The sequence below is a fragment of the Bos mutus genome, chromosome 1 (assembly GCF_027580195.1).
Source record: "Bos mutus isolate GX-2022 chromosome 1, NWIPB_WYAK_1.1, whole genome shotgun sequence".
Lineage (NCBI taxonomy): Eukaryota > Metazoa > Chordata > Mammalia > Artiodactyla > Bovidae > Bos > Bos mutus.
In genome coordinates this window covers 143,844,150-143,872,009 of record NC_091617.1, presented here as the reverse complement: position 1 = coordinate 143,872,009, position 27,860 = coordinate 143,844,150, and the positions used below count along the sequence as shown (strand labels likewise).

The following is a 27,860-nucleotide window of genomic DNA, read 5'->3' as shown; positions in this document are numbered from 1 at the left end:
AGCCTTTGCTATGGAAGCTGGCAGTGGGTCCCCCTGGGAGTTCTCCTTGTTGGGTCACAGAATGCCACGGTGACCGCCCACCTGCCAGTCCTGGTCCCACCACCTTCCACCCTCCTCCTCTCCCTTTCCCAGCGTTCACCCTGACACTCATCCGTTCAAGCAAGAAGCACTCTTGACTCTGCCCCGACGTGTCTCTCATTTCTGTCTGAGACGTTCTGTCCTTTCTGCCGCTACCCTTTCCTTGCCTCATTCACCTCTTGCCTGCTTTGCTACCAAAGATGCTTTCACTCTGTCCTCCATAGAGTGGACTGTTTAAAAAAAATACAAATCTATTCTTATTTTTTTATTCCTATGCTTAAAATCCTGCGATGGACTCCCACTGCCTTTAGTATGAACTTCAAACCTATTGCATAACAGCTTTTTGAATGTCTCTTTTCTCTGCTAGACCCAAAGCTCCATGAGAGTCAATGTATTTTCTTTATTTCTGTCTCCTCTAAAGGGGAGCTTGCCTGATAGCTCAGTTGGTAAAGAATCCACCTGCAGTGCAGGAGACCCCGGTTCGATTCCTGGGTTGGGAAGATCCCCTGGAGAAGGGATGGGCTACCCACTCCAGTGTTCTGGCCTGGAGAAGTCCACAGACTGTATAGGCCATGGGTTGCGAAGAGTCAGACACGACTGAGTGACTTTCACTCCACTCCACCTCTAAAGGAGGTCTAGCCCGCTGCAAGTGATCTCATATTAGTCACTGAATGAAGAGATTAACTTTGCAAATCTCTCTGTAAAAGGAGCTGTTACCACTCTGCCACTTCAGATTGTTCTGAACAACTTTCTTTCCTCCCACAAACAAACTCTCTACGCTTAGTTGACCAGAAGTAGGGTATTAAGATAGTCATATCATAATATTCATACTGACAGATAGTACAGCTATAGATGTCTGTATATACCAAATCCTTTCCACTCTAGCCAGCAGTGACTCATCTGTGCTTCTGCTCCTAACAAATGTGAATAGATTTGTAAAAGTACAGTAGAGAAAAGGTGGCGATGAGAGAACCAGGGAGTCGGGGAGATTACCTTTCCCTGCACGGAGGAGACAGAAATGTGCAGTGGAGAGGAGCACCTTTAATAGAGGTGCGAAGAAGATGCTCCCATGGACCCAGGAAAGAAAAGAGAGGAGGGAAAGAACGCTCCTTTCCGTGGCTTGGAGGACGCTGGCTGTGGGATAGTTTTTGGCAAGCAGCAAAGAAGAGAAGGGGTGCCGCTGGGCCTCACGGTAGTGACAGCGTTGAGGAGACGGGGCAGCTGGCCACGGACACAGCCAGTGAGTGTGGCCACAGGCCCGCCATGCTGCGTGCCCGGTTCCAAGGGTCCATCCGGTGCCGTCCAGAGGCATCGCCATGCTGCATGCCCGGTTCCAAGCGTCCATCCGGTGCCGTCCAGAGGCGTACTAGGGAGACAGAACTGACAGCGTGCGCATCACAGGAAAGGCTGCCTGGTTAGCTCCCTTCCTAACGGTTAGCTCCCTTCCCTCCTAAAGGTTAGCTCCTTCCCCGTTCCAGTTGCCCCAGTCCTCACATAGGAGGTGTCTTCCTAAAGGACTCATTCTGTGTGTGTGTCACTTTCCAGACCCAGAGATTGGAGCTGCTGTCCTCTTTATCAAAGCGGAGGAGACCAAGCAGCAGATAAACAAACTCAACAGTGAGGTACGGAGCTTTGTCTTTCTCTGGCCAGGCTGGAGTGGTGAGGGGCTAGAAATCCCAGTCACCAGCAGAAGCAGTAACAGAGTCATGACAAATCCACGCTGTGGCTGCTGGTGACAAGTGTGGATGAGTTCCACTCAACCTGATGTGAGTATCGGTCGCTTACCTTCTCTCAAGCTCTGCCTTGCCATGTGTAACCAGGAGATCGCAGTTACACCTGCCTTGTGGCCCATTTGGGAAGTTAAGTGAGATCATCTAGCTAGATCATTTAACATACAGGAAGCATTAAGTGCTAATTCTCTAATTAATGTCATAAATGTATTGATATTTGGTTTCATTGGTGCTTCTTCACTTTTTTTATATACTTTAATTTTTAATGAGTTAAAGCAAGATCATTCATCCAGAGATGAATCAAAAGTAATGAATCAGAGTAGTCCAATGGCCTGAAACTGTTCTTTTCTCTAGTCTGCATTTGCTTTATAACTTAGAGCAGTTTAGCTCTCCAGATCTTACCATCTCTTTATATAAAATAAGGTAATTTAAAAAACAATTTTATTGAGGTATATTGTACATGTTATGAAATGCACTCATTTGAAATGAGTACAATTTAATAATTTTTAGTAGCTTTATAGAGTGATTCAGCCATGCCCATGTGAGTTTTAGAATATTTTTTATCAACCTAACAAGATCTCCCACACCCATTCATGACTAATTCATGTTCCCATATCTAGTCCTGGGCAACCACTTGTCTACTTTCTGTTTCTATAAGTTTGTCTTTTCTGGATTTCATACAAAAAGAGAAGGTAATTTCACTGTCTTCATTTGGGTGCCCCCCAATATAATTAATTTTATGAAAAAAGATTTTGAGACAATGATTCGCATGCAAATACTTTCTCTGGGAGGTGGTCTGGGAAGCAAGAGGAAGGAGCAGAGGAATCAGACAGGAAAGAAAGGAAGGCAAGCGAATCAGGGGTGTTAAGGAGACGATTGACTCTGTAGGCGGCTGGGGCTCCATTCTGCTGGGGTGGGGGCGCTGAGAGCTTATGTGGGGCAACTCGGAACTGTTCTTCCATGAGACAAGAGAAAAGGTGGCTTCTGAGGGATTACCTGCAGGCTTCCTGCAGGAGAGACTAGAAAGACCCTTCCAACAGGAAAATGCAGGAAGACCCAACTGTCTGTGACGACCTTCAGGGTAGACCTGGGTCAAATACCCTGAGCAGGCACAGACGGGGTAACAGGGCTGAAGTGGTAGATTCTCTGATGAGATCCTGGCAGAAAACACAGCCAACTGATGATGCTGGTGAGATCCGAGAAAAGTGAAATCATATAAACATAACTGGTTTCCAGTTTTCTGTAACAATGGAAAACTGGGCATCTTGTCATAGCATGCAGAGGTTTCTGCTCCCCTGTGCTCCATCAGCTCACTGCCCTCTCTCCTGAGTCTGCGCTCTCTGGAGGTGAGATTGTTGCCAACAGGAAGTAAGAGGCCAAAGTGCAGACTAACAAGTTAGGGACAGAAACACTGACTGGATTGGAACTCCTTTAACTGGAAGGGCTTGTCCGTATGCGGGAGCACCCAAAAAACCTCTTACTGAAAATACACCGAAAGACCAGAACAAAACAAACTACACTCTGTTGGAGACCTGGATGTCAACTTTGTATGTGAGTGTGTGCGTGTGTGCGTGTGTGTGTGTGTGTGTGTGTGTGGTTTAAGAGCACTTTATTTTTGTGGAGTTTTTTTGATTGGTGGGGTTTTTTGTTTGTTTGTTTGGACATCAGCTTTTTATGAAACAATTTCCTTTAAGATATTGTCATCAGATAAAATCACCCATCTGAATTATTTTCCCTCACATTTGAGGAGATTATCTAGTGGCTGTAAGAATGGATTGACTAATATCTTAGCTCAGCTACAGAAGTTAGTGATTAGTTTGGGGAAAAAAATGTGTATCTTCACCTTTTGGAATGTTGTTTTGCCAAGTTACAGCTGAAAATCCATACACTATATGCCTTTCCTTTCAGAATGTGAGTCAGTGATAGATGCATTAAAACAGATAACCATTTGGAAAACAAAATATTTCCCCTGTGTGATTCTGCATTCATGACTGCTTTTCTAGTGAAATGACATAAATTGTGTTATCTTGTCATATATTGAAGTAAAAAGGGCAAGATAAGTGTCAGTGGTCTGATTATTCCTTCCCTAAAGGATTAGTTTTTCCTTAGTTGAAAATATCTGATTTCTTCATAGTTGAAGCGTAAGTAAAACAGACCTTATTTTTCACACGTAATTTAATTTGTACATGGTCTTGATCCTTTCGGTAGTGCATTAGAACTCACTAAGACAGACAGGATTAAAATACGAACTGACTTCAAGCTGTAAAATTACCCACTTTTAACCACCTACTTGTCTTTTCCCTATAGTTTCTACAAAGTAATGTTTATATATCCCCCCCCCAAAAAAAATTCTGTCTTTCAAAGGCCAAGACTAATTTTTCCGTTTCACCTACTTCTTGCTACTCACATATGTGATCATTCGATTGCTCTATTCTTTCTTCATTCTATTCTTTTGGTTAGGAGTAAGCAGGAGAAGAATTATAATAAGTGGCAGGAGGCACTGCATGGCAATAACTCTGCAGCCCAAAGGGGACCCCCTTAATCCAGGTGAGGCATATTTGACACCATGTAACCCAGAGGGCACCGTGTGATCCCCATTCTGATATTTGCTCAAACATTTCAGATATAAAGAAATTGTTCATTGATGTGTAGAGTTCATAATCAACTGACTAAAGACAGCACTAAAATAAGGAAAGGAAAGCTGTTGCTAATAACCTACATTCACAGAACCGTCTAGAGAGCTCAGGAGGTGTAGGACAGCTGCTGATGTCAGAAGGCTTTTGAAGACACTGCCATTGCTTTGCAGCAGTGCAATGGTGACATGCCAAGAAAACTGTTTGAAAATAACAGCAAAACACCGTGGCGGGAGGCAGGGGCCGTGTCAGTCGAATGCTCTGCTTCTGAAAGGGTTTGTAGGTCAGGCTCAGAGGGCTTCCTCGTCTCTGAAATCTGGGTGACCCAGAAAGACCCCACGGCCGGGCCTACCAACAGAAGCTGTGTGCCCACCCAGCAGGAGTAACGCATCACACACAACAGAGAGAAAGGGAGAAAGTTTGGAGCGAGAACGGCCTCTAGATCCCTATTCATGAACTAGCTCCGTGACCTCAGCAAAGTGTTCACCTTCCCTACATTGAGCTCTGCCGTCTATTAAATATTAATAATACAATCTGTCACAGAGGAGTGTTGTAAGGACTTCAGACTCTCTGTAAAGCACCACAGTGTCTTCCTTTAACAAATGGTCAAATGATCATTCTTCCCTCGTGCAAGGACATGCTTCTAGTCAACAAATGTGACTCAAGTTAGACTCCACGCCCCTGCTACCCAACAGTGCCCTATGCAGACTGATAGAATTCGTCAATGCTGATGGAATAAAATGAAATGAATTAAGGGAAACATACCTCATTATGAAAATTACTGCTTTCACCTGGGACTTCCTTTCGCTATGAAGGTGCTCACTATCAAGTTAGTATCGAAAATGATAGGGAAACAAATGACATTTCAATGCATCTCACTTTAGCTAAAACAGTTTGAAGTAATGGTGTCACTGATTTACTGTAAAGAACACTTACTCTGTAACACTTACAGATTAAAGGGCAGAGAGAGCCAATATGCCAGTTAGTAATGCTTGACCACTACACTAAACATATGAACAGCAAAATGATGATAAAACTAGGCAGAAAGCAACCTGCCAGACCTAACAGAAAGATGACCATGGTCCAACCTTCGTTTGCAAAGTGAGAAAATGTGATGACTTGTTAAATCATCCTTAGCAGAGTGCAGCTTGGCTAGAATGCTCTACTCGCCACATTTAGTATTTTTCTTGTAGGTACATAAAGGAGTCAGTTAATATTGGGCCGTTTTAAGGCAACTTGAGCTTTAACTAAATTAAGAAGAATGAAATATATACATGCCTAAATAAAAGAAACTGTATTTGGGGTGGGGGGCTCCAAAATCACTGCAGATGGTGACGGCAGCCATGAAATTAAAAGATACTTGCTCCTTGGAAGAAAAGCTATGACCAACCTAGACAGCGTATTAAAAAGCAGAGACATTACTTTGCCAACAAAGGTCCATCTAGTCAAAGCTGTGGTTTTTCCAGTAGTCATGTATGGATGTGAGAGTTGGACCATAAAGAAAGCTGAGTGCCGAAGAATTGATGCTTTCGAACTGTGGTGTTGGAGAAAACTCTTGAGAGTCCCTTGGACTGCAAGGAGATCCAACCAGTCCATTCTAAAGGAGATCAGTTCTGGGTGTTCATTGGAAGGACTGATGTTGAAGCTGAAACTCCAGTACCTTGGTCACCTCATGTGAAGAAACGACTCATTGGAAAAGACCCTGATGCTGGGAAAGATTGAAGGTGGGAGGAGAAGGGGACGACACAGCATGAGATGGTTGGATGGCATCACCGACTCAATGGACATGGGTTTGGGTGAACTCTGGGAGTTGGTGATGGACAGGGAGGCCTAGCATGCTGCAGTCCATGGGGCCGCAAATAGTTAAACACAACTGAGCAACTGAACTGAAACAAAAAAAGTGAGCTTTGTAGAAACAACAATTTATATTGACTTTTTTGAGACAGAAGTCTGGCTTCTCGTACTTTTTATTAACTCCAGGTTTGAAACAACTTGATTGAGATATGATTAACATGTCGTAGAATTCATCCATTTAAAGTTACAACCTAAGACGTCCGTGGCAGGCCAGGCTTCCCCTGCAGGGTGCACAGGTTGGTCCCTGGCTGGGGAACTGAGATCCTGCATGCTGTGCAGTGGGGCCTAATTAACTAAGTGGAGTGTAAAACACAAGACCTTTTAGTATATTCCTAGACTCGTGCATGCATCACCATAATAAATTTTCGAACATTTCGTTAACCCACAAAGGAAGTTTGCCCACACAGCCAACACCAGTGGCTCCCCACCCCTCAGCCCCGTGCAGCCGCTGATGCACACTCCGCGCCTGTACACTCGCCTACTCTGGACATTTCATGTAAATGGAATCGTGCACTATGGCCCCTTGTGACTGGCTCTTTTCATTGAGCATGTTTTTGCTATTTCATCTCACATTGTGGCATGCCAGTACTTTATTCCTTTTTCTTGCCAAATAATAGGTTTCATTATATAGCTATTCCACATTTTATTTATTCATTCATTGCTAGATGGGCGTTTGCCGTGTACCCACTCTTTGGCAATAAGAGTAATGCCGCTATGAGCATTCATAAGACACTCAGAAAAAGTTTTGTGTGGACTTTAAAAGAAAAATGTGTGTGAAAGGATTTCATTTCTGTCTGCCCCGAGTGATTTCAACCAGGTACAGATGGTCGTCACAGTATGATGGGTAGTCCACTGAGTATGCTGTTCTGTTTTTTATTTTTCATCAGAGGATAGTTGCTTTACGACACTGCGCTGGTTTCTGCTGTACAACATGAGCAGCTGTAGGTCGTCACACATGCCCTCCCTCGGGGCTCCCTCCCACGCCCATCTCCCCGCGTCCCCCGCCACAGCGCCGCGCTGAGCGCCCCGCGCAGAGCCGCTGCCCGCCGGCCGCCGAGCACACGTGCTCCGCCGCGTCTCACACGTGCTCCTGCGCGCTTCCGGCTCCCTCTCGGTGCGCCCCGCCCTCTCTCCCGCGCTGTGTCCCTGAGTCCATCCTCTGCATCTGCGTCTCTGCGCCTGGCCTGCAAACAGGTTCCTCCGGCCCGTTTTCTAGATCCCGTATGTATGCGTTAACATACGACAGTTATCTCGCTCTCTGACTTTGTGTGCACATGTTTTAATTTCTCCTGAGTAAGGAAGAATTGCTGGCAACTCTGTGGAACATTTGAGCAGCCGCCAGACTTCCCCAGAGCAGCAGACGCACTGCACACTTAGCAGCATATGAAGATTCCAAGCTTTCCAGTTGCTCACAACAACTTTTATTTATCTGATTTTCTTTTATTATGACCATTCTTGTGTGCGTGAGGTGGCATCTCGTGGTTTTCAGTTGCCTTTCCTTGAGAGCTGCTGATGCTGAGCGTATTTTCCTGTGCTTACTGGCCATTCGCATGTATTTGGAGAACTGCCAGTTTATATCCTCTGCCCGTTTTAAAACTACTTTGTCTATTGATTATTGAGTTGGGAGTGTTCTCTGTATATTCTAGATAACAAGTTATGATGTACAGTTTTCTTCTCCCATTCTGTAAGTTGTCCTTTCATTTTCTTAACGTTTTTCTATGAAGCACAAAGTATTAATTTTGGTGATATCCATTTTATCTGTTTTGTTTTCTTTCTGTGATTTTAAGGTAGCGTCTAAGAAACCATTGCCTATTCCAGGGTCATGAAGATTTATTCCTCTGTTTTCTTCTAAGAGTTTTATAGTGTGAGCTCTTACATTTAGGTCTTTAACCTGAGTTAATTTTTGTATATGGTTGTGTGTGTGTGGTGTGTGTGTGTGTGGTAAGTCGCTTCAGTCATGTCTGACTCTTTCTGACCCCATGGACTGTAGCTCGCCAGGCTCCTCTGTCCATGGGATTCTCCAGGCAAGAATACTGGAGTCGGTTGCCATTTCTTTCTCCACATGGTTGATGAATGGGCTGAATTTTATTTAATTTTTTTTGTGTGGATGTCCAGTTATCACATCACCATTTGTAAAAAAAAAAAAACAGTTTTCCCCCACTGAACCATCTTAGCACACCTATGAGACACTTGCCATTGATATTAGGGTTTATTTCTGGAATCTCAATTCTATTCTATTGATCCATATCTTTTTACATTTCTTTCAACAGTATTTTAATTTTTCAACAGTAGTTCTTAGTGTACAAATATCCTTGGTTAAATGTATTCCTGAGTTCTATTATTTTTGAAGCTATTGTTAGTAAAATTGTTTTCTTAACTTATTTTTGGGTTGTTCATTCATAGTGCACAGAAACGCACCTGATTTTTCCATGCTCATCTTGCATTCTCCAACTTTACCAAGCTTTTTAAATAGTTCTAATAATTTGAGGGTGAACTTTTTGGAAAATTTTTATATAAGATCATGCCTTCTAGAAATAGAGATGCTTTTATTTCTTCCTTCCCAATTTAAATACCTTATATTAACTTTTCTTCCCTACTTGCCTTGCCTAGAACTTCCAGTACAACACTGAATAGAAATGAAAAGAAATACCCCTGCCTTGTGCCTTCTCTTGGGAAGGAACTCTTTCGGTCCATCACCACTGAATATGACGTTAACTGCTGGTTTTTCATGAGTTCCCTTTTTCATGCTGAGGAAACACCTTTGTGTTCCTGATTTCTTGAGTGTCTTTATCACACTGTTAAGTTTTGTCAAATGCTTTTTCTTGCATCTGTTGGATGATAATGTGTTTGTTTGGTTTTGCTCCTTATTCTACTGAGATGGGGGAGAAGGAAATGGCAACCCACTCCAGTGTTCTTGCCTGGAGGGCTGCTGTCTACGGGGTCGCACAGAGTCGGACACAACTGAAGTGACTTAGCATGCATGCATGCATTGAAGAAGTAAATGGCAACCCATTCCAATATTCTTGCTTGGAGAATCCCAGGGACAGAGGAGCATGGTGGGCTGCCGTCTATGGGGTCACACAGAGTCGGACACAGCTGAAGCAACTTAGCAGCAGCAGAAGCAGCTACTGAAATGGTATATTACATTAATTAATGGTTTGGGGATGCTGAACTAACCTTGCATTCCTAAAATAAATCCCTCTAGCCATGGTGTAGAATCCCTTTTACTTATTTCTGGATTCAATTTGCCAGTATTTTGCTGAGAATTTTTGCCATCTATACTCATAAATTATTTGTCTGCAGTTTTCTTTTTTCTGTGATATCTTTGTCTGGTTTTTGTGTCAGAATAATATTGGTCTCACAGAACAGGTCGGGAAATATTCCCACCTCTTCTATGTTTATGGAATTCGTGAAGAATTTCTATTAATCTTAAAGATTTGGTATAATTCACCAGTGAAGCCATCTGATCCTGCACTCTTCTTTGTGGAGAATGTTTTGATTACTAGTTCAACCACTTTACTTCTATCTCCATTTAGATATTCTACTCCTTCTTCAGTTAGTTTTGGTACTTTGTGTCCGAAAATTTGTTTAATTCACCTAAGTTATCTAATTTGTTGGCCTATGATGGTCAAAGTAGTTCCTTATGATTCTTTTCATTTCTATCATGTTGGTGGTAGTGTCTCCTCTTTCACTCCTGATTTTAGTAATTCCAGTCATCTCCTTTTTTATCTAGATGAAGCTCTGTTTGCTTTTGGTCATTTTCCCTCATTTCTGTTCTCTATTTTTATTGTTTTTTGCTCTCATCCTTGTTATTTCCTTCTTTCTGCTTTCTTTGAATTTAGTTTGTTCCTTTTCCAGGGCCTTAAGGTGGTAGTTGGTGTTAGATCTTTCTTTTTTGATAGGCATTACTATAAATTTATCCCTAAGCACTGCTTGACTATATCCCGTAAAACTTTAGTATATTCTCATTTTCCTTTATATCAAATTATTTTTAAATTTCTCCTGTGATTTATTTTTTGAACTATTTGTTACTTAGTAATGTGATTTAATGTGATTTAAAATTTAACATTTTAAATATGTTCAAGTCCATGTACTTGAGAACTCTCTTTCTTTATTAGTAATTTCTTATTTCATTCCAACTGGAGAAGACACTTTCTATGATTTTAATCCTATTAAATATATTTAGGTTTCTTTAATGACATAGCATATGGTCTTACCTGGAGAATATTGTTTGTGCTTGAGAGGACTGTGTATTATACTGTTATTGGGTGAATATTCTATAGATATCTGTTAGGTCTATGACTATAGGTCTGGTATGTTCAAGTTTTCCATTTCTTTATTGATCTAATTGTTCTATTTATTATTAAAAGTTAGATACTGTAATCTGCAACTGTTATTACTGTCTATTTCTTCTTTGAATTCTGATTTTGCTTTATGTGTTTAATGCTCTGTTATTAGAAATATATATATATATATATAATTTTTTTAATTTCCTGTAAAGTTGACCACCTGTCTCACAAAACATTTCTTCTTTATCTCTAATAAAAAATGTTAATCTATTTTATCTGACATTAATATAGCTTTTCCAGCTTTCTTGTGGTTGTTGTTTATATGATATTTTTTCATCCATCTACTTTCAATCTACTTATATCTTTGAATCTAAGGTGTGTCTTGTGTTGACAGCTTATAAATGAATCTTGATTTTTATTCAGTCTATAAGTATTTACATTTTGATTAGGTGGCTTAATTCATTCATATTTAATATTATTTATATAGTTTGATTTTGTCTTCCGAGGTGGCTCAGTGGTGAAGAATCCACCTGCCAATGCAGGTAGACCCAAGAGATGCAGGTTAGATCCCTGGGTCGGGAAAGATGCCCTGGCGTAGGAAGTGGCAACCCACTTCAGTATTCCTGCCTGTAAAGTTCCATAGACAGAGCCTCCTGGCGAGCTGCAGTGCACGGGGTCACATGGGGTCGCAAGGGGTCACACAGGGTCACAGAGAGCTGGGCGTGACTGAGAGGCTGAGCACGGATGTAGTTTGATTTACCTCTTTTTTTTTTACTTACTATTTTCCATTAATCTCCTGTCTGCTTGTTTTCACTTACTGTGGCCTTCTTATGTTATGAAATATTTTTTCAAATATGTTCAAAACACTTATCATAGTTGCCTAATAAAACAGAATTACATAGACCAAGCAGTGGAGGTTCCTCACTTACTTTATATAATTCCAAAAGCATATATAATACTTGAACATTTTTGTTCTTTTTCAGATGATTTAAAATAAAACTTAGAGAACAATTCCTCCTTGGTTGAGTACATCTGGTATATTTTACTTAAAATTAACTCATATTCTTAGAGATGCGCACTAGTCATTAGCATACTAAGACTCTGAATTCTTGCAGTAAAGAAACTACATTATCAATAACTTATCTTTAGCCTATATTGATGAAGTGCATTTGCTTATGGCTCACTCTAACAACAAAATAACTATTAACATTTTGTCTCCCATAAGTATAGCTTGGAACAAAATGGAAAGCACTGGGCTAAAGAAGAAGCCTCTTTCAGATGTTATCCAAAATCTTTATCTACCACTTTTAGCTTATGCTATTCTGAGTTTGGTTTTGCCCCGTTTTATATACCAAGATTATTCCTGTCCTTATTTCAGGTCTCCTTGTGATGCTCCCAAAACATCCTTGATTTTTGCTTTTGTACCTGCTTAAAGTTCATTTCAAGTAAAGTTTTCACCAGCTGATTTCTGTGGTGGTTTCTGCCTTTCATTTGTTGTTATTGTTCAGTTATTGAGTCGTGTCTAACCCCGCATCACCATGGACTGTAGCACGTCAGGTACCTCTGTCCTCCACTATGTCTCGGGCTTTGCTCAAATGCATGTCCTTTGAGTCGGTGATGCTATCTAACCATCTCATCCTCTGTTGCCCCTTCTCATTTTGCCTTCGGTCTTTCCCAGCATCAGAGTCTTTTCCAATGAGTTGGCTCTTAGCATCAGTTGGCTGAAGTATTGGAGCTTCAGCATTTGTACTTCCAATGAATATTCAAGGTTGATTTTCTTTAGGATTGACTGGTTGGATCTCCTTGCAGTCCAAGGAACTCTCAGGAGTCTTTTCCAACACCACAGTTTGAAAGCATCAATTATTTGGTGCTCAGTCTTTTTTGTGGTCCAACTCTCACATCCACACATGACTACTGGAAAAGCCATAGCTTTGACTATATGTACCTTTTTCGACAAAATGATGTCTCTGCTTTTTAATAAGCTGTCTAGGTTTGTCATAACTTTTCTTCCAAGAAGCAAGTGTCTTTTAATTTCATGGCTGCAGTGATTTTGGAGCCCAAGAAAGTAAAACCTGTCACTGTTTCCATTTTTCCCCATCTATTTGCCATGAAGAGATTGATGGGACCAGATGCTATAATCTTAGTTTTTTGAATGTTGAATTTTAAGCCAACTTTCTCACTCTCCTCTTTCACCCTCATCAAGAGGCTCTTTAGTTCCACTTTGCTTTCTGCCATTATAGTGGTGTCATCTGCATATCTGAGGTTATTGATATTTCTCCCGGCAATCTTGATTCCAGGTCGTGATTCATCCAGTCTGATGTTTCACATGATGTACTCTGCATAGAAGTTAAATAAGCAGGGTGACAATAAACAGCCTTTTTGCACTCCCCTCCCAATTTTGAACTAATAAATTATCCCATGTCCAGTTCTAACCGTTGTCTCTTGACCTGCATACAGGCTTCTCAGGAGACAGACAAGGTGGTCTGGTACCTCCATTACTTTAACAGTTTTCCACAATTTGTTGTGATCCACACAGTGAAAGGCGTTAGCATAGTAGATGGAGCAGAAGTAGATGTTTTTATGGAACTCCCTTTCTTTCTCCCTGATCCAACGTATGTTGGGAATTTTGATCTCTGGTTCCTCCACCTCTTCAAAACCCCAGCTTGTACATCTCGATGTTCTTGTGTTCACATACTGCTGAAGCATAGCTTGAAGGATTTTGAGCATAACCTTGCTAGCATTTGAAATGAGCACAAATACACAGTAATTGAAACGCTGTTTGCCATTTTCCTTCTTTGGGATTGAAGTGAAAACTGACCTTGTATAGTCCTTGTTTGGGACTGGAATGAAAACTGACATTTTCCAGTCCTATGGCCACTGCTGAGTTTTCAAAATTTGTTGACATATTGAGTGCAGTATTTTACAGCATCATCTTTTGGGGTATGAGATAGCTCAGCTGGAATTCTGTCACCTGTCCTAGCTCTGTTTGTAGTAATGCTTCCTAAGACCCCCTTGACTTCACACTCCATGAGGTCCCGCTGTAGGTGAGTGATCACACCATCGTGGTTAACCCAGTCATTTAGACCTTTTTGTACAGTTCTTTGTATTCTTGCCACCTCTTCCTAAATTTCTTCTGCTTCTGTTAGGTCCCTGTTGTTTCTGTCCTTTATTGTGCTCATCTTTTCATTAAATATTCCCTTGATACCCCCAGTTTTCTTGAAGAGATCTCCAGTCTCTCCTGTTCTGTTTTCCTCTATTTCTTGGCATTGTTCATTGAAGGTCTTCTTCCTCTTCTTGCTCTTCTCTGGAACTCTGCATTCAGTTGGGCATATTTTTCCCTTTCTCCATATCTTTCACTTCTCTTCTTTCCTCAACTATTTGTAAAGCCTCCTCAGACAACCACTTTGCCTTCTTGCATTTCTTTTTCTTTTGGATGGTTTTGATCACTGCCTACTGTACAATGTTATGAACCTGTCCATAGTTCTTCAGGCAATCTATCAGATCTAATCCTTTGAATCTATTCATCACCTCCACCATATAACCATAAAGGATTTGATTTAGGTCATACCTGAATGGCTTACTGCCTTTCCCTACTTTTTCAATTTAAGGCTAAATTTTGCAATAAGGAGCTCATGGTCTAACACCCAGTTAGCTCCATGTGTGTGCTAAGCCACTTCAGTCAAGTCCGATTCTGTGCGACCCTGTGGACTGTAGCCCACCAGGCTCCTCTGTGCATAGGATTCTCCAAGCAAGAAGAGTGGAGTGAGTTGCCATGCCATCCTCCAGGGGATCTTCCTGACCCAGCAATCGAACCCGAGCGTCTCACGTCTCCTGCATTGGCAGGCAGGTTCTTTACCACTGGTGCCACCTGGGAAGGTCGGTGAGCTCCAGGTCTTGTTTTTGCTGACTGTATAGAGCTTCTCCATCTTCCGGTGCAAAGAACATAATCAGATGTTTATATTAACCATCTGGTGATGTTCACGTGTAGAGTTGTCTCTTGGCTTGTTTAAAAAGGAAAAGTATGTACTATGACCAGTTGTTCTCTTGTCTAAACTCCTAGCCTTTGCCCTGCTTCATTTTGTACTCCAAGACCAAACTTGCCTGTTACTCTGGGTATCTCTTGACTCTCTACTTTTGCATTCCAATCCTCTGTGATGAAAAGAATGTCTATTTTGGTGTTAGTTCTAGAAGGTGGTGTAGGTCTTCATAGAATCAGTCAACTTCAGCTTCTTCAGCATTAATGGTTGGGGCACAGACTTGGATTACTGTGATGTTGAGTGGTTTGCATTGTAAATAAACCGAGATCATTCTGGCATTTTTGAGATGCAATTTCAGACCCTTTTGTTGACTATGAGGGCTACTCCATTTCTTCTAAGGAATTCTTGCCCACAATAGTACATATAGTGGTCATCTGAATTGAATTTGTCCATTCCCAACCATTTTATTAATAGCTCACTGATCCCTAAGATGTTGATGTTCACTCTTGCCATTTCCTGTTTAACCACGTCCAATTTACCTGGATTCATAGACCTAACATTCCAGGTTCCTATGCAATATTGTTCTTTACGGCATCAAACTTTGCTTTCACTACCAGATAACATCCACAGCTGAGCGTCATCTCCAGCTTGACCCAGCCATTCTATTCTTTCTTGAGCTGTTAGTAATTGCCACCAGCTCTTCCCCAGTAGCATCTTCCAACCTGGGAGACTCATCCTTTAGTGTCATGTCCTTTGTCTTTCCATCCTGTCCATGGGGTTTTCCAGATAAGGATACTGGAGTGGTTTGCCATTTCCTTCTCCAGGGGACCACGTTTCGTCAGAACTCTCTCCTCTGACCATTCACCTTTGGTGGCCCTGCACTGCATGGCTTATAACTTCACTGAGTCACACAAGCCCTTTTCCATTTCAAGGCTATGGTCCATGAAGGGATGTACATTTCGTATGTTGCCCAAAGCAGGTGTGTGGATATAAACATGTATTAACAAAGAGTGACAGAGAGAGAAGGAGAGAGAGAGATTTTATTATGATGAATTGGCTTGTGACATTAGGAGAGATTTGAGAAGTCTATTCATAGTAACTTGGCCTCTGGCCTGTTAGAGTCCAAGCTTTTGTTGCTATGGAGACCAACAGAAAAGCATCTTCTTTTGAGACAAGGCTGTGTTTGCATCATATTTCATAATTGGATCATAGATTATGTTCTTTCAAAATAGCTATTCCAGTAATCTCTATAGGTACAGTATTGTCCCAAGGCTTTAAAGGATGATTGTGTAATAGTCACAAAAACTGTACATCCAGTTTCAAATTGTGTTTTGTAACATCAACTTCTTTTAACTTTTCTTTCCTCATTTTCAACTTACTCAAAAAAGTCTAGTAACTTTTTCTGAAATATCAGAGTTCCACCATTCTCAGATAGGCAATGTTACAGAGTAAAGTGTACTGAAGTAACAGACAAACTCCAAATCTCATTGGTTCAGATTTATTCCTTGTTCAAGCAAGATGCCTTATACTAGTTGTCGGGAGTGGACACCGCTACCTAGATTGTCATTGATTAGCTATGTTCCATTTGAAGAGGGGAGCAGAGATGATTATCTTGGCTCAGAAGATATACACATCATTTTTGTGTACATTTCATTAACCAGAATTAATTCTGTGGATGAAATTAATTTCAAGAGATAAAAAGTATAATCTTCCGTGTTCTCTAGGAGTAACAGAAAACTGGATACTGACAAGCACCAGTAGAATCTGCCACTGTATCCGGACAGGGGACTTTCATGTCCTCTTTCCTTTTGCTTAAGGTTAAATGCCAGTATATCCCCAATTAAACGTGTCATACAGATCCAAGTAAACAGATACAGATATGAAGTATTTTCTGCTGAAAACAAAGAATCTCGGTTGTTTTCTAGGTTGTATTTGAGAAAGTCACTAGATCAGTGAAGTCTCTCTCAGTGAAATAAATAGAATTGTAATAACAGGTCATTCTTTAATTAAGAGTTGCTTTACTTTGATAAGCAGCAAGGACCTACTGTATTCAATATCTTATAATAACCTATAGTGGAAAAGAATCTGAAAAAAATTCATATGTATACTGTGAATATACATATTCAAATGTATACCTGTATGTATATTCAATTATGTATTTATAGTGTGTTTATTTCAGGTGTGCAGCCATAATTTCAGGTATATGCATTCATGTATATATGTACATACATATATATAACCGGATCACTTTGCTGTACATCTGAAATAAACACATTATAAACCAGTAATACTTCAGTTTAAAAAGAGTTGTTTTACTACGTTTCTAGACGGCTGTGACAACCCAGGGTTCTATCACTAATTCACATTAGAAAGCCCGCATGAGTCCACCCTGTGGAAAACCAGTCTTTTGTCTTCTGAATTAGTGTGGCATCGTGTTACCTTTTCGTTGCCCATTGGTTCAGCTGAAACCCACTGACAGAATCGCCAGACCATCCCAAGAGCTGGCCGTATAGTCTCTTGTCTTCCTCATCATGATCATAAATAAGTAGGACTTGACCATAACATAAAACGGACGACCAGGGCAAGCTTGATGCATGAAGCGGGGCACCCAAAGCCAGTGCTCTGGACAACCCGGGGGGAGGGGTGGGTAGGAGGCGGGAGGGCTCAGGCTGGGCCACACAGGCGCACCGGCGGCTGATTCATGTCGACGTATGGGGAAGACCACCACAGTATTGTGAGGTAATCGTCCTCCAATTAAACTAAATAAACAATTTTTTTTAAAAGCGAGACATAAAGAAAGGCTGTACATTCACTTTTTGACATAGAAAAACAAAGTCCATTTAAACTGCTGGCAAAACCTTTCTGCTTTTTCATTTTCATACATATGTATTGCTGATATTAAAGCTACATTTTGTGAACACAGGTTTCTAAATTGAAATACATCCAACTAATTAATGATTTAATATTTTTTGGTTATTTTCCAGTCCTCAAGCATAAGCATAACATGCGTAAGCAGATTCATAGCTCTCATGAGAGTTTTACTGATAGTAAATAAGTAAATTAATTAAACACTAAAGGATAGTGAGGCTCTCTAAAGGAAAAAAATATACCACTCAAAAGTTTGTCCTGTAAAGTCAGGATTTTAAATGCATGTATTTTTTGGAGATTATTTTTGCCCTCTTTGCTGGGATTACTTATATATGGATCTCTTCTCATCTCTGATTGGAGGGACTAAATGGATATGACATTTGTGTCCAAGTGAGACCAATGCCACATTCCAAAGGAGCAATTTGAGATGAGTTGGACAAAGGAGACTTTACAGAGGAGTTAGTAGGTAGGGAACCCACAAAGGATGGAACCACCGCCTCCACCCTGGGGCAACATCTACAGAAGTTCACCACCTCTCCTAGGTCCGAGGAGCCGGAGTGGAGAATGGTTACAGACTGTTGAGTTGGAGAAAGCTGAATCGAGAAGGCCACCTCCCAGGAGCCAGGGTCTGGTTGGTGCCTTCTGTGTGCAGCTCAACCCTCGAGGAAGCACCAGAGAGTCACACGCCCTGACTGCCTGTCTCGCATCCCTCTGAGGTAATGGTGTTCTTCAGTGGCCAAGCCCATCCAGAAGCCAAAGAGCCAATGGCTCTATTGATGGACATCATACAGGGTCACTGGAAACTGGATCTATTTTAGAGATACAAATAGAAGTAGTTAGTAAAATGAGCTACTGTGTAGGCAAACAAATACAAAAATGTTCTATGGGAATTAAACAAGTAATTAACATTCATTGCCAGAAAGAAGCCAGTTGGTGGTGGCTGGTTACTAACTGACCACTAACTGAGAATTTCAGAGTTACTGGTTGTTTTTTAAAAATGGATATAAGTATCTGACCCCCATATCTCCTAAAGTTTCTAAGTTGATGTAATCTTTTAAAAATGTTTAGCTCTGTCATTTTTCATTCATCAATAGGAGAATTAAGTTCAATAATTAATCCAGTCCAACAGCTGTGACTAAGGTTGGAGTATTTTTTTTTCGGATCTTAGAGTTGGAAGGGGTTGCATGAAGCCCTTTTCTTTCTTATTTTCTCCCTGCTATCATGAATTTTCCCTTTTAAAAATGAGACGATCTCAGATCTGTCAAAAGGCTCCACCTCCTTTAGTATTCATTCTACCTTCAATCTCCTGTGAGTTTCCTTGAGTCCCACTTCCTAAGTCCCTGTTCTCAATTTCAACACCTGTTTCTAACCTTGCCATTCCGTATTTGTTTTATGTAGTTCTATATTATTTTCGTGCACACATTTCTTTCTTCCCCAAATAGAGCACAATACTCATGAGAACTTGAATTATGCACCCCAAAAATTCTGTGAATTGCTTCAAAATTATTATAAAAGTATTCTGGGGTTTCCCTGGTGGTCCTGTGGTTAGGACTCCACTTTCCCAATGCAGAGGGCCCGGGTTCAACCCCTGGTCAAGGAACTAGATCCTACATGCCGCAAACTAGGATCCAGTGCAGCCAAGTAAATAAATAATATTTTTTTAAGTATTCTGATTTTATGTGCTACGTCAGTTCAGTTGTGTCCGACTCTTTGCAACCCACTGTAGCCCACCAGGCTCCTCTGTCCCTGGGATTCTCCAGGCAGGAATCCTGGAGTGGGTTGCCATGCCCTCCTCCAGGGAATGTTCGTCTCCCAGGGATCGAACCTGTGTCTCCTGTGTCTCCTGCATTGGCAGGTGAGTTCCTTACCACTAGCTCCAGCTGGGAAACCCACACAAAAGTATTCTGACTTCATTGAAGTAAAATAGAGAATGCGCGTCATCTCAAGTAACTCTATGTTCAGGATTAGAAAATAAATATACGTGAATGTGGGGAGACTTTGATTTTTTTCAATCATTTTATTAGAAAACAATAAGGCATCTAGAGAAAAGAGGAGCAGCACTTCCCGCTCACTTGTGCACAATTAGAAATAAACACAAGATACATAAATCAGTACGAAATTAGTCAGATTTCCTTTTTGTGTTTATATGGCCACAGGATGGGCTTCCCCAGTGGTTCAGCTGTAAAGAACTCACCTGCAATCCAGGAGTCTCAGGAGATGCTGGTTCAATCCTTGGGTTGGGAAGACCCCCTGGAGAAAAGCCTGGCACCCCGCTCCAGTATCCCTGCCTGGGGAACCCCATGGACAGAGCATCCTGGCAGGCTGCAGTCCATGGGGTCTCGAAGAGTCAGACCTGACTGAAGCGACTTGGCATGCAGGATCACAGGATAGGGTAGAATTTGAAATAATCGATTATTACAAATAACAGATAAAAGAATTATCTTGAAACAAATAATTAAGCAATTTCACCTCAATACAAATGTAGTTTCAAAATGTGGTGGTTTCATGAAATCTGAAAATTGAGAGCTGTGTTAGAGGACACCTACTCTGACTTCTCACCCAATGTGGGAATTTTTTTCCCAGGGTTACTGGCAAGAAGTTATCTTGTCTGAATATTTCCTGTAGTAAGAATCTCACCATGCCCCAGGGGAATCCACAGCAGTGATTCCCAAACCTGGCTGTGCTTTCAAATTCTCTGAAAGTACGTTTTATATAATTATAAATATGTTTAATAAATTAATAAAAAAATAATGAATAAATATTTTTAAAATAACTTTCATGTAGCTGACCATAGACTCTTGAACCAATAGAGCATCTCTATTTTAAAAAATTCTTCAAATATTCCTAATGACAGCAAAGCATGCAAACAATGGCCTACTTCATTCTCAACTGCTTTAGCTGTTAGAAACCTCTTCTCTACATTTAGCAGATACGACTCTGTAAAACCTGTTATTCATCTTCCTACTCCTTTTGCTCTTGATTAACAAGTGTCAGTCACTCAGTCGTGTCCCACTCTTTGTGACCTCATGCACTGTAGCCTCCAGGTTCCTCTGTCCACAGGATTCTCCAGGCAAGAATACAGAGGGGGTTGCCATTCCCTTCTCCAGGGGAGTCTTCCCTACCCAGGATTGCTGTTGATTAGAATAGGAAAAGCTATTCAACTGTCCTTTTTAAATGAAAACACTTTAACGTTTGAAGGTAGCTAATGCATCTCTGCCTCCCCACTCTGTAGTGTGTGTTCCTCTGCTATGAATGTGCTGCCATCCTTGAAACATTCCTCATGTGATGTGAGATCCAGACACTGCATCATCATGATTCTCCCTTTGCCTCTGCCCTCCTCACCCAGCTTCTCAAAGACAGTGACAAACGACCCCCGTGTCCTACAGATGATTCTTCCAGAACAGCTTATTGTCTATTAAATATCGTAAAGTTTCAGTTCATGAAAGCACCTCAAGGTCTTGTATTCCTTCTCTCCATTCAGAGAGCTCTTTCCCAAGACATCTTCGTGGACAGGCTCTCTTCCCTCTACACTCAAATGTCAGTTTCTTCATGAGCTTCTCCTTGGCCAGGCTTTTAAAAATAGCAGCCCTCCTCTCCCCAAATTTACTTCCACATTTGTTTTCCCTCATAACCCTATCAAACCTCTATTACGGCTCATGTATCCACATTTTCACTGTGTGTGTGTGTCTGTGCTCAGTCATGTCCGACTTCTTACGACCCCATGGACTGTAGCCAACCTGGTTCCTCTGTCCTTGGGATTTCCCAAGCAAGAATACTGGAGTGGGTTGCCATTCCCTTCTCTAGGAGATCTTTCCCACCCGGGGACCAAACCCACGTCTCCTGCGTCTCCTGTGTCTCCCGCATTGTAGGCGGATTCTTTACCACTGAGCCACCTGGAGAGCCCCTTTCATTGTATTTATCCATTTACCCATTCGAAAGTCAGTTTTAGGAGGACAAGAATCTTTATCTGCTTTTCGCACAGAGTCGGACACGACTGAAGCAACTTAGCAGCAGCAGCAGCAGACACATATTTGTGGTGGATGAATGAATAAAAGATGCTTGGATTATGTATTATGTCCATTTTAACTCTTTTAGGCATTAGGACATTGAATAGAAGAGGAAAATGGAATTTCAGTTCTGAGTTTGAAGAGACCTTAGAAATCCTGACATTGGAGATGCTGCCATTGCAGATGAGTAAACTGAGGCCCAGAGACAACCACACATGCAGCAAATGGCAAAGAAAGGCCTGGAAACAAGACCTCAGTCCCAACCCATTAGGGTTAGTGTTCCAAGCAAATGATCCCTGGTCTGCATTGAAAAGATTTCTTCTCTGAAATATCAGAAGCCCACATCAAGACCTCAGTCTTTGATCCCTTAAACTAACCAGATATATGCTTAAATCTGACTCAATTAAATTGTGGACAGATAATTTTAGGATAGTATAACTTCAGAAAGAGCTTTTCAAAAAACTGATAAAATATACCATATGCTTATTCAAAGAAAATCACGTATTTCCTATATTTGTTTTCCCATACATGTTTCCATGTATGACTGTTCCACATGTTAGCATTTTCAAATCTTAGGACAGCAGCAACAAGAAAAAATAAGTCACTGTAAGACAAATAAAGTGATAAAGGGTATTAAAGAGAGACAGAGATGCGGGCAAGGCACTGGTAGTTTACTGACCTTTTCAAAGCATTTTTAAAGTCAAATCAGATCGTTAGTATGTATTGCTGTTCGGTCGCTAAGTCATGTCTGACTCCTTATGACCCCATGGACTGCAGAACACCAGGCTTTCCTGTCCTTCACTATCTCCTGGAGTTTGCTCAGATTCACGTGCTTTGGGTCAGTGATGCTATCCAACCATCTCATCCTCTGTCATCCCCTTCTCCTCCTGCCTTCAATCCTTCCCAGCATCAGGGTCTTTTCAAATGAGTCAGCTCTTCACATCAGGTGGCAAGAGTGTTACTACAGACCTGTGCTGGTCTCAGCTGGCGATCTGCAAGTTCGCTTTCTAAACTGAATCTCCTCAGCCTTAGAGAGGAAGAATTGTGTTCAAATTAGCATTTATTAAGGAGTTTGTTAGGAGACTCTGTATTTTATTTAAAGCCCCATTATCAAAAATTATCGTTGGGGAAGATGTCTGCCAGTGATGAAAAGAGGACTCCTTTTGGAGCCCTGACACAGGGTTCCGGTTCCATGGTCCGTGACAGTGTTACTGTAGGCCTGTCTGGGTCAGCCTTTCTCGTTGTGATGCTCACTTCTTGGCTCTTCTTTGTGTGAAGGAAGAGTCTCTGCATTAACTCAGTAAGAACCTGACCTCTTGGTGGGTTTTTGTGGACATTAATTGGCAGTAGTTAAAAATGGGTCATTGAAACATACAGTAATCAAAGATAAAAAAGAAACAATTGATGAAAACTAGTTCTTTTCTTCATGTAAAAATTTGGGTTTTTTTTTTAAAGGTATACAGACACTGTTATAAAATAAGACTATTGTGCATACTGAATATTTTGTTTTCCTGTTTAACCATGAGCTAATTTAAATATATAGAAATTTATGTGGTAACAGATATCTAAATAACTATCAGACATAATATGTGCACACATTTCAGATATTATGCTTTAAAGAAATTAAAATTTTGGACCCTTTAAAATTCTTATTTAATAAAATGATAGAACTCAATGGTTAGAAAAAATTCAAAAAGAAATTAGAAGTGAGAAAAAGATCATTGTGGAAATTGTAGCAATGCAGGAACAAATAAACAAGTTTGTCAAAGCAGATGATGAAAAAGAAGGAAAATGTAATATATCTAATCTGGCTGAAGAAGATTTTTAAAAAAATATTTTAGGGAAGGTGACAGATATTTAAAACACACACAAAAAAGATCTAACATGAAAAATACAGGTCTCTGAAGAAGAAAGCCAAGTTTAGACTTTCTTGTATAGGCTTTCTATACAAACAAACACTAAAACTCATTCTCCAATAAAACTCTCTTAATTTTTTTAATGAAGCTACATATTGAAATTATGTACTACAGTGTAATTACTAGATTTTAAGAAAAAAGATCCTTTGGGCATCTAGCCAAAAAAGATCTTATAGAAGACTTGCATGGGTAAAGTCTAGACTATCATTAGACTTTCAGACAGCAACATTTTATGCAAGAAGATGGATAAAGTGCAAACTACATTCGGTTCTTAAGAAAGTAAAGTATAAACTAAGGATTTTTCTATTCCGCAAAAATGACCATAAGTATCAAGCTGTTATCAATACAAAAGAATTCAGGAAATATTCTTCCCATGTACATTTCCTGAAAAATGTACTAGAGAACAAGATTCAGAAAACCAAGATGACTTGAAAAAAAAACAAAAAGCTGTCATAGGACAAGTTCCTCAACATTAAATATGTACTTATTTATAGCACTAAATCTAAATGAAAGTCAAATGGAGGAGAGTACAAGTTGTCAAGAGCCAGATACCCTGACAATGTAAATATAGCAGACCTGAAAAAAGAGGGGAGTGAGGAGAGAATGCTCACTGATTATGTCAACAATTTTTAACTGTTTTCAATAATCATAATTTGCAATGGTAGTACTGTATTGACATGCTGAGGCTATTGCATGAGTGATGGGAGGATAGAGCGACTGAATGTAGACACACCTCAGAAATGACAGGTTCAGCTCCAGACGGTGCAGTGAAGCAGATACCGCAGGACAGTCACAATTTTTTTAAATTTCCCAATCTGTATAAAAGTTACATTCACCCTGTACTGTAGTCTATTAAGTGTGTAATAGCATTATACCTTAAAAAACCCAATGTACATGCTTTAATTTTTAAAAAATGCTTTATTGCTAAAAAATGCTAACCATCACCTGACAATGCAAGTTGCCACAAATCTTCAATTTGTAAAAAGTCCTACATCCATGAAGCAGAGCACGATAGAACGACGTATGCCTGTAATTATGGCATATCCTAATTCTATCATCCCCTGTACCTCAAGAGCCAGAATCCACCATGCAGAATGAAGGAGATACAAACATAATACGGAAAAGTGTTAAGTAAGAACCCCACGGTCCTGAAATGGAATTAGAAGTACTAAGAGGAACTGACACACTGTCATCAACATGTGTACATCTCCAAGTTCTTTTAACAGAAATGGAAAAAAACAATGGCCAGCCCAATCACAGTGAGTATTTCTGTGCCTCAATTATGGTTTTGAAATACAATATCCCACTAAAGGAAGCAGAGTTTCTTGTATGAACGGCTGTTTCCAGTTGTGGGGCATGAAATACACACAACACGTCTGGAGAACCTCAGTGTTCAGCGCACAAGAGCACATCAAACCCTGTTAGCGAGAGGCTGAAAGAACTCAGCTCCATGGCCAAAGATGGGACAATCTGAGCTTCAGTAAAGATAAGAAAGGGTTTCCCTGTAGCTCAAACGGTCAAGAATCTGCCTGCAATGCAGGAGACCCGGGTTCGATCCCTGGGTCAGGAAGATACCCTGGAGAAGGGAATGGCAATCCATTCTACTACTCTTGCCTGGATAAGATAAGAAACACAATGAATTAAAACACATAAAATGATAACAAATGCTCCAAAATGGTGCCATAGGAAGCACCTAAGTCTTTCTCCTCCAATAGTGCAGCCACACACAGAATAATTCAGAAAAATGCAAAGATTAGCGGGGTGACTGCTGCACATGGGTGATGAAGCAACACGGGCAGGAGGACAGGCAGGGAACACCGAGACGCATCTTTGTCATTGCTGGCAGAGCACCATACCATTGGGGGTGGTGAGCACCCCAAACTTTCAGCTTCTTCCTGAGACTGAAGAGTTTAAGTGGCATACCCAGTACCCCTGACTTCTAAGGCTCCCGCCTGACAGACGGGTCTCCAAAGCACCTGGCTCTATAAGCAGGTAGCATTTGTAGCTCAGATGGTAAAGCGTCTGCCTATAATGCAGGAGACCTGGGTTTGATCCCTGGCTTGGGAAGATCCCCTGGAAAAGGCAATGGCAACCCACTCCAGTATTCTTGCCTGGAAAATCCCATGGATGGAGGAGCCTGGTAGGCTACATTCCATGTGGTCACAAAGAGTCAGACACAACTGAGCGACTTCACTTTCACTTTCTATGAGCCGGTGGGGCTTGTGCTTAGAAGCCCCCACAGACTATAGCAAAGAAGCGGTTTGAAAGGGCGCCCCTGTGGCGCTATACCTGGGCTCAGCAGAAATGCCCATCTCTCAGTTTCTACCCAAAAGGGGTTGGACTGCACACTCTCCAGCCGCTTCCCGAGGGTTCAGCTCCTCACCAGCCTGCGTCTCGGTGCTTACTGACGTCCTCTGCTTTGGCACACTGACGGGTCTTGGCACATCCCCAACTTCAGGGATCCACTAAGAACAAAGGCCCTAAACCCCCAAAATGCCACCAAAACGCTTTTTAGAACTAAGAAATGAATTCAGTAAAGTTGCAGGGTACAAAATCAATTGACAAAAACCCTTTGCATTTTGATATACTAACAATGAACAACCAAAAAGCAAAATTAAGAAGACGGTCCCACTTACAATAGTATAAATAAAATAAAGTACCTAAGAATAAAATTAACCAAGGAGAAACAAGACTTGTATACAGAAAACAACAAAACAGCGTTGAAAGAAAGATCTAAACAAATGGAAAGCTCCAAGCACACACTCACTGTGTGCATGAAAGTCGTTCAGTCGTGTCTGATTCTTTGCAACCGCACGAACTATACAGTCCATGGAATTCTCCAGGCCAAAATACTGTAGTGGGTAGCCTTTCCCTTCTCCAGGGGATTGTCCCAACTCAGGGCTCAAACTCAGGTCTCCCGCATTTCAGGCAGATTCTTTACCAGCTGAGCCACCGGGGAAGCCCGTAAACTCACTAGAGGAGTTGAAAAAGCTAGACTAAATTTTAAGCTCTTACTGAAAGATTGGTCTATGAAGAGTTAGCCATAATGACTGCATCCATAAGAATAGGATTACTACAAAGCCACAGTCATCAAGACAGTATGGTACTGGCACAAAGTCAGAAATATAGATCAATGGAACAAAATAGAAAGCCCAGAGATAAATCCACGCACCTATGGACACCTTATCTTTGACAAAGGAGGCAAGAATATACAATGGAAAAAAGACAATCTCTTTAACAAGTAGTGCTGGGAAATCTGGTCAACCACTTGTAAAAGAATGAAACTAGAACACTTTCTAACACCATACACAAAAATAAACTCAAATGGATTAAAGATCTAAACGTAAGACCAGAAACCATAAAACTCCTAGAGGAGAACATAGGCAAAACACTCTCCAACATAAATCACAGCAGGATCTTCTATGACCCACCTCCCAGAATATTGGAAATAAAAGCAAAAATAAATGGGACCTAGTTAAAAGCTTCTGCACAACAAAGGAAACTATAAGCAAGGTGAAAAGACAGCCTTCAGAATGGGAGAAAATAATAGCAAATGAAGCAACTGACAAAGAACTAATCTCAAAAATGTACAAGCAACTCCTGCAGCTCAATCCCAGAAAAATAAACAACCCAATCAAAAAATGGGCCAAAGAACTAAACAGACATTTCTCCAAAGAAGACATACAGCTGGACAACAAACACATGAAAAGATGCTCAACATCACTCATTATCAGATCAGATCAGTTGCTCAGTTGTGTCCGACTCTTTGCAACCCAATGAATCGCAGCATGCCAGGCCTCCCTGTCGATCACCAACTCCCGGAGTTCACTTAGACTCACGTCCATCGAGTCAGTGATGCCATCCAGCCATCTCATCCTCTGTCGTCCCCTTCTCCTCCTGCCCCCAATCCCTCCCAGCATCAGAGTCTTTTCCAATGAGTCAACTCTTCGCATGAGGTGGCCAAAGTACTGGAGTTTCAGCTTTAGCATCATTCCTTCCAAAGAAATCCCAGGGCTGATCTCCTTCAGAATGGACTGGTTGCATCTCCTTGCAGTCCAAGGGACTCTCAAGAGTCTTCTCCAACACCACAGTTCAAAAGCATCAATTCTTCGGTGCTCAGCCTTCTTCACAGTCCAACTCTCACATCCATACATGACCACAGGAAAAACCATAGCCTTGACTAGACGAACCTTTGTTGGCAAAGTAATGTCTCTGCTTGTGAATATGCTATCTAGGTTGGTCATAACTTTCCTTCCAAGGAGTAAGCGTCTTTTAATTTCATGGCTGAAGTCACCATCTGCAGTGATTTTGGAGCCCAGAAAAATAAAGTCTGACACTGTTTCCACTGTTTCCCCATCTATCTGCCATGAAGTGATGGGACCAGATGCCATGATCTTCGTTTTCTGAATGTTGAGCTTTAAGCCAACTTTTTCACTCTCCACTTTCACTTTCATCAAGAGGCTTTTTAGTTCCTCTTCACTTTCTGCCATAAGGGTGGTGTCATCTGC

At 41.1% G+C, this 27,860-nt stretch overlaps 1 protein-coding gene across 1 annotated transcript in view; it reads left to right on the top strand.

The window, feature by feature from the left end:
- The window catches only part of KCNH8 (potassium voltage-gated channel subfamily H member 8), a 493,246-nt gene that overhangs the window by 450,605 nt on the left and 14,781 nt on the right, over positions 1-27,860 (top strand). Inside the window, exon 15 of the mRNA XM_070388278.1 lies at positions 1,624-1,700. Within this exon, the coding sequence (XP_070244379.1) occupies positions 1,624-1,700 (77 nt within the window). The remainder of the gene's footprint in view (positions 1-1,623; positions 1,701-27,860) is intronic.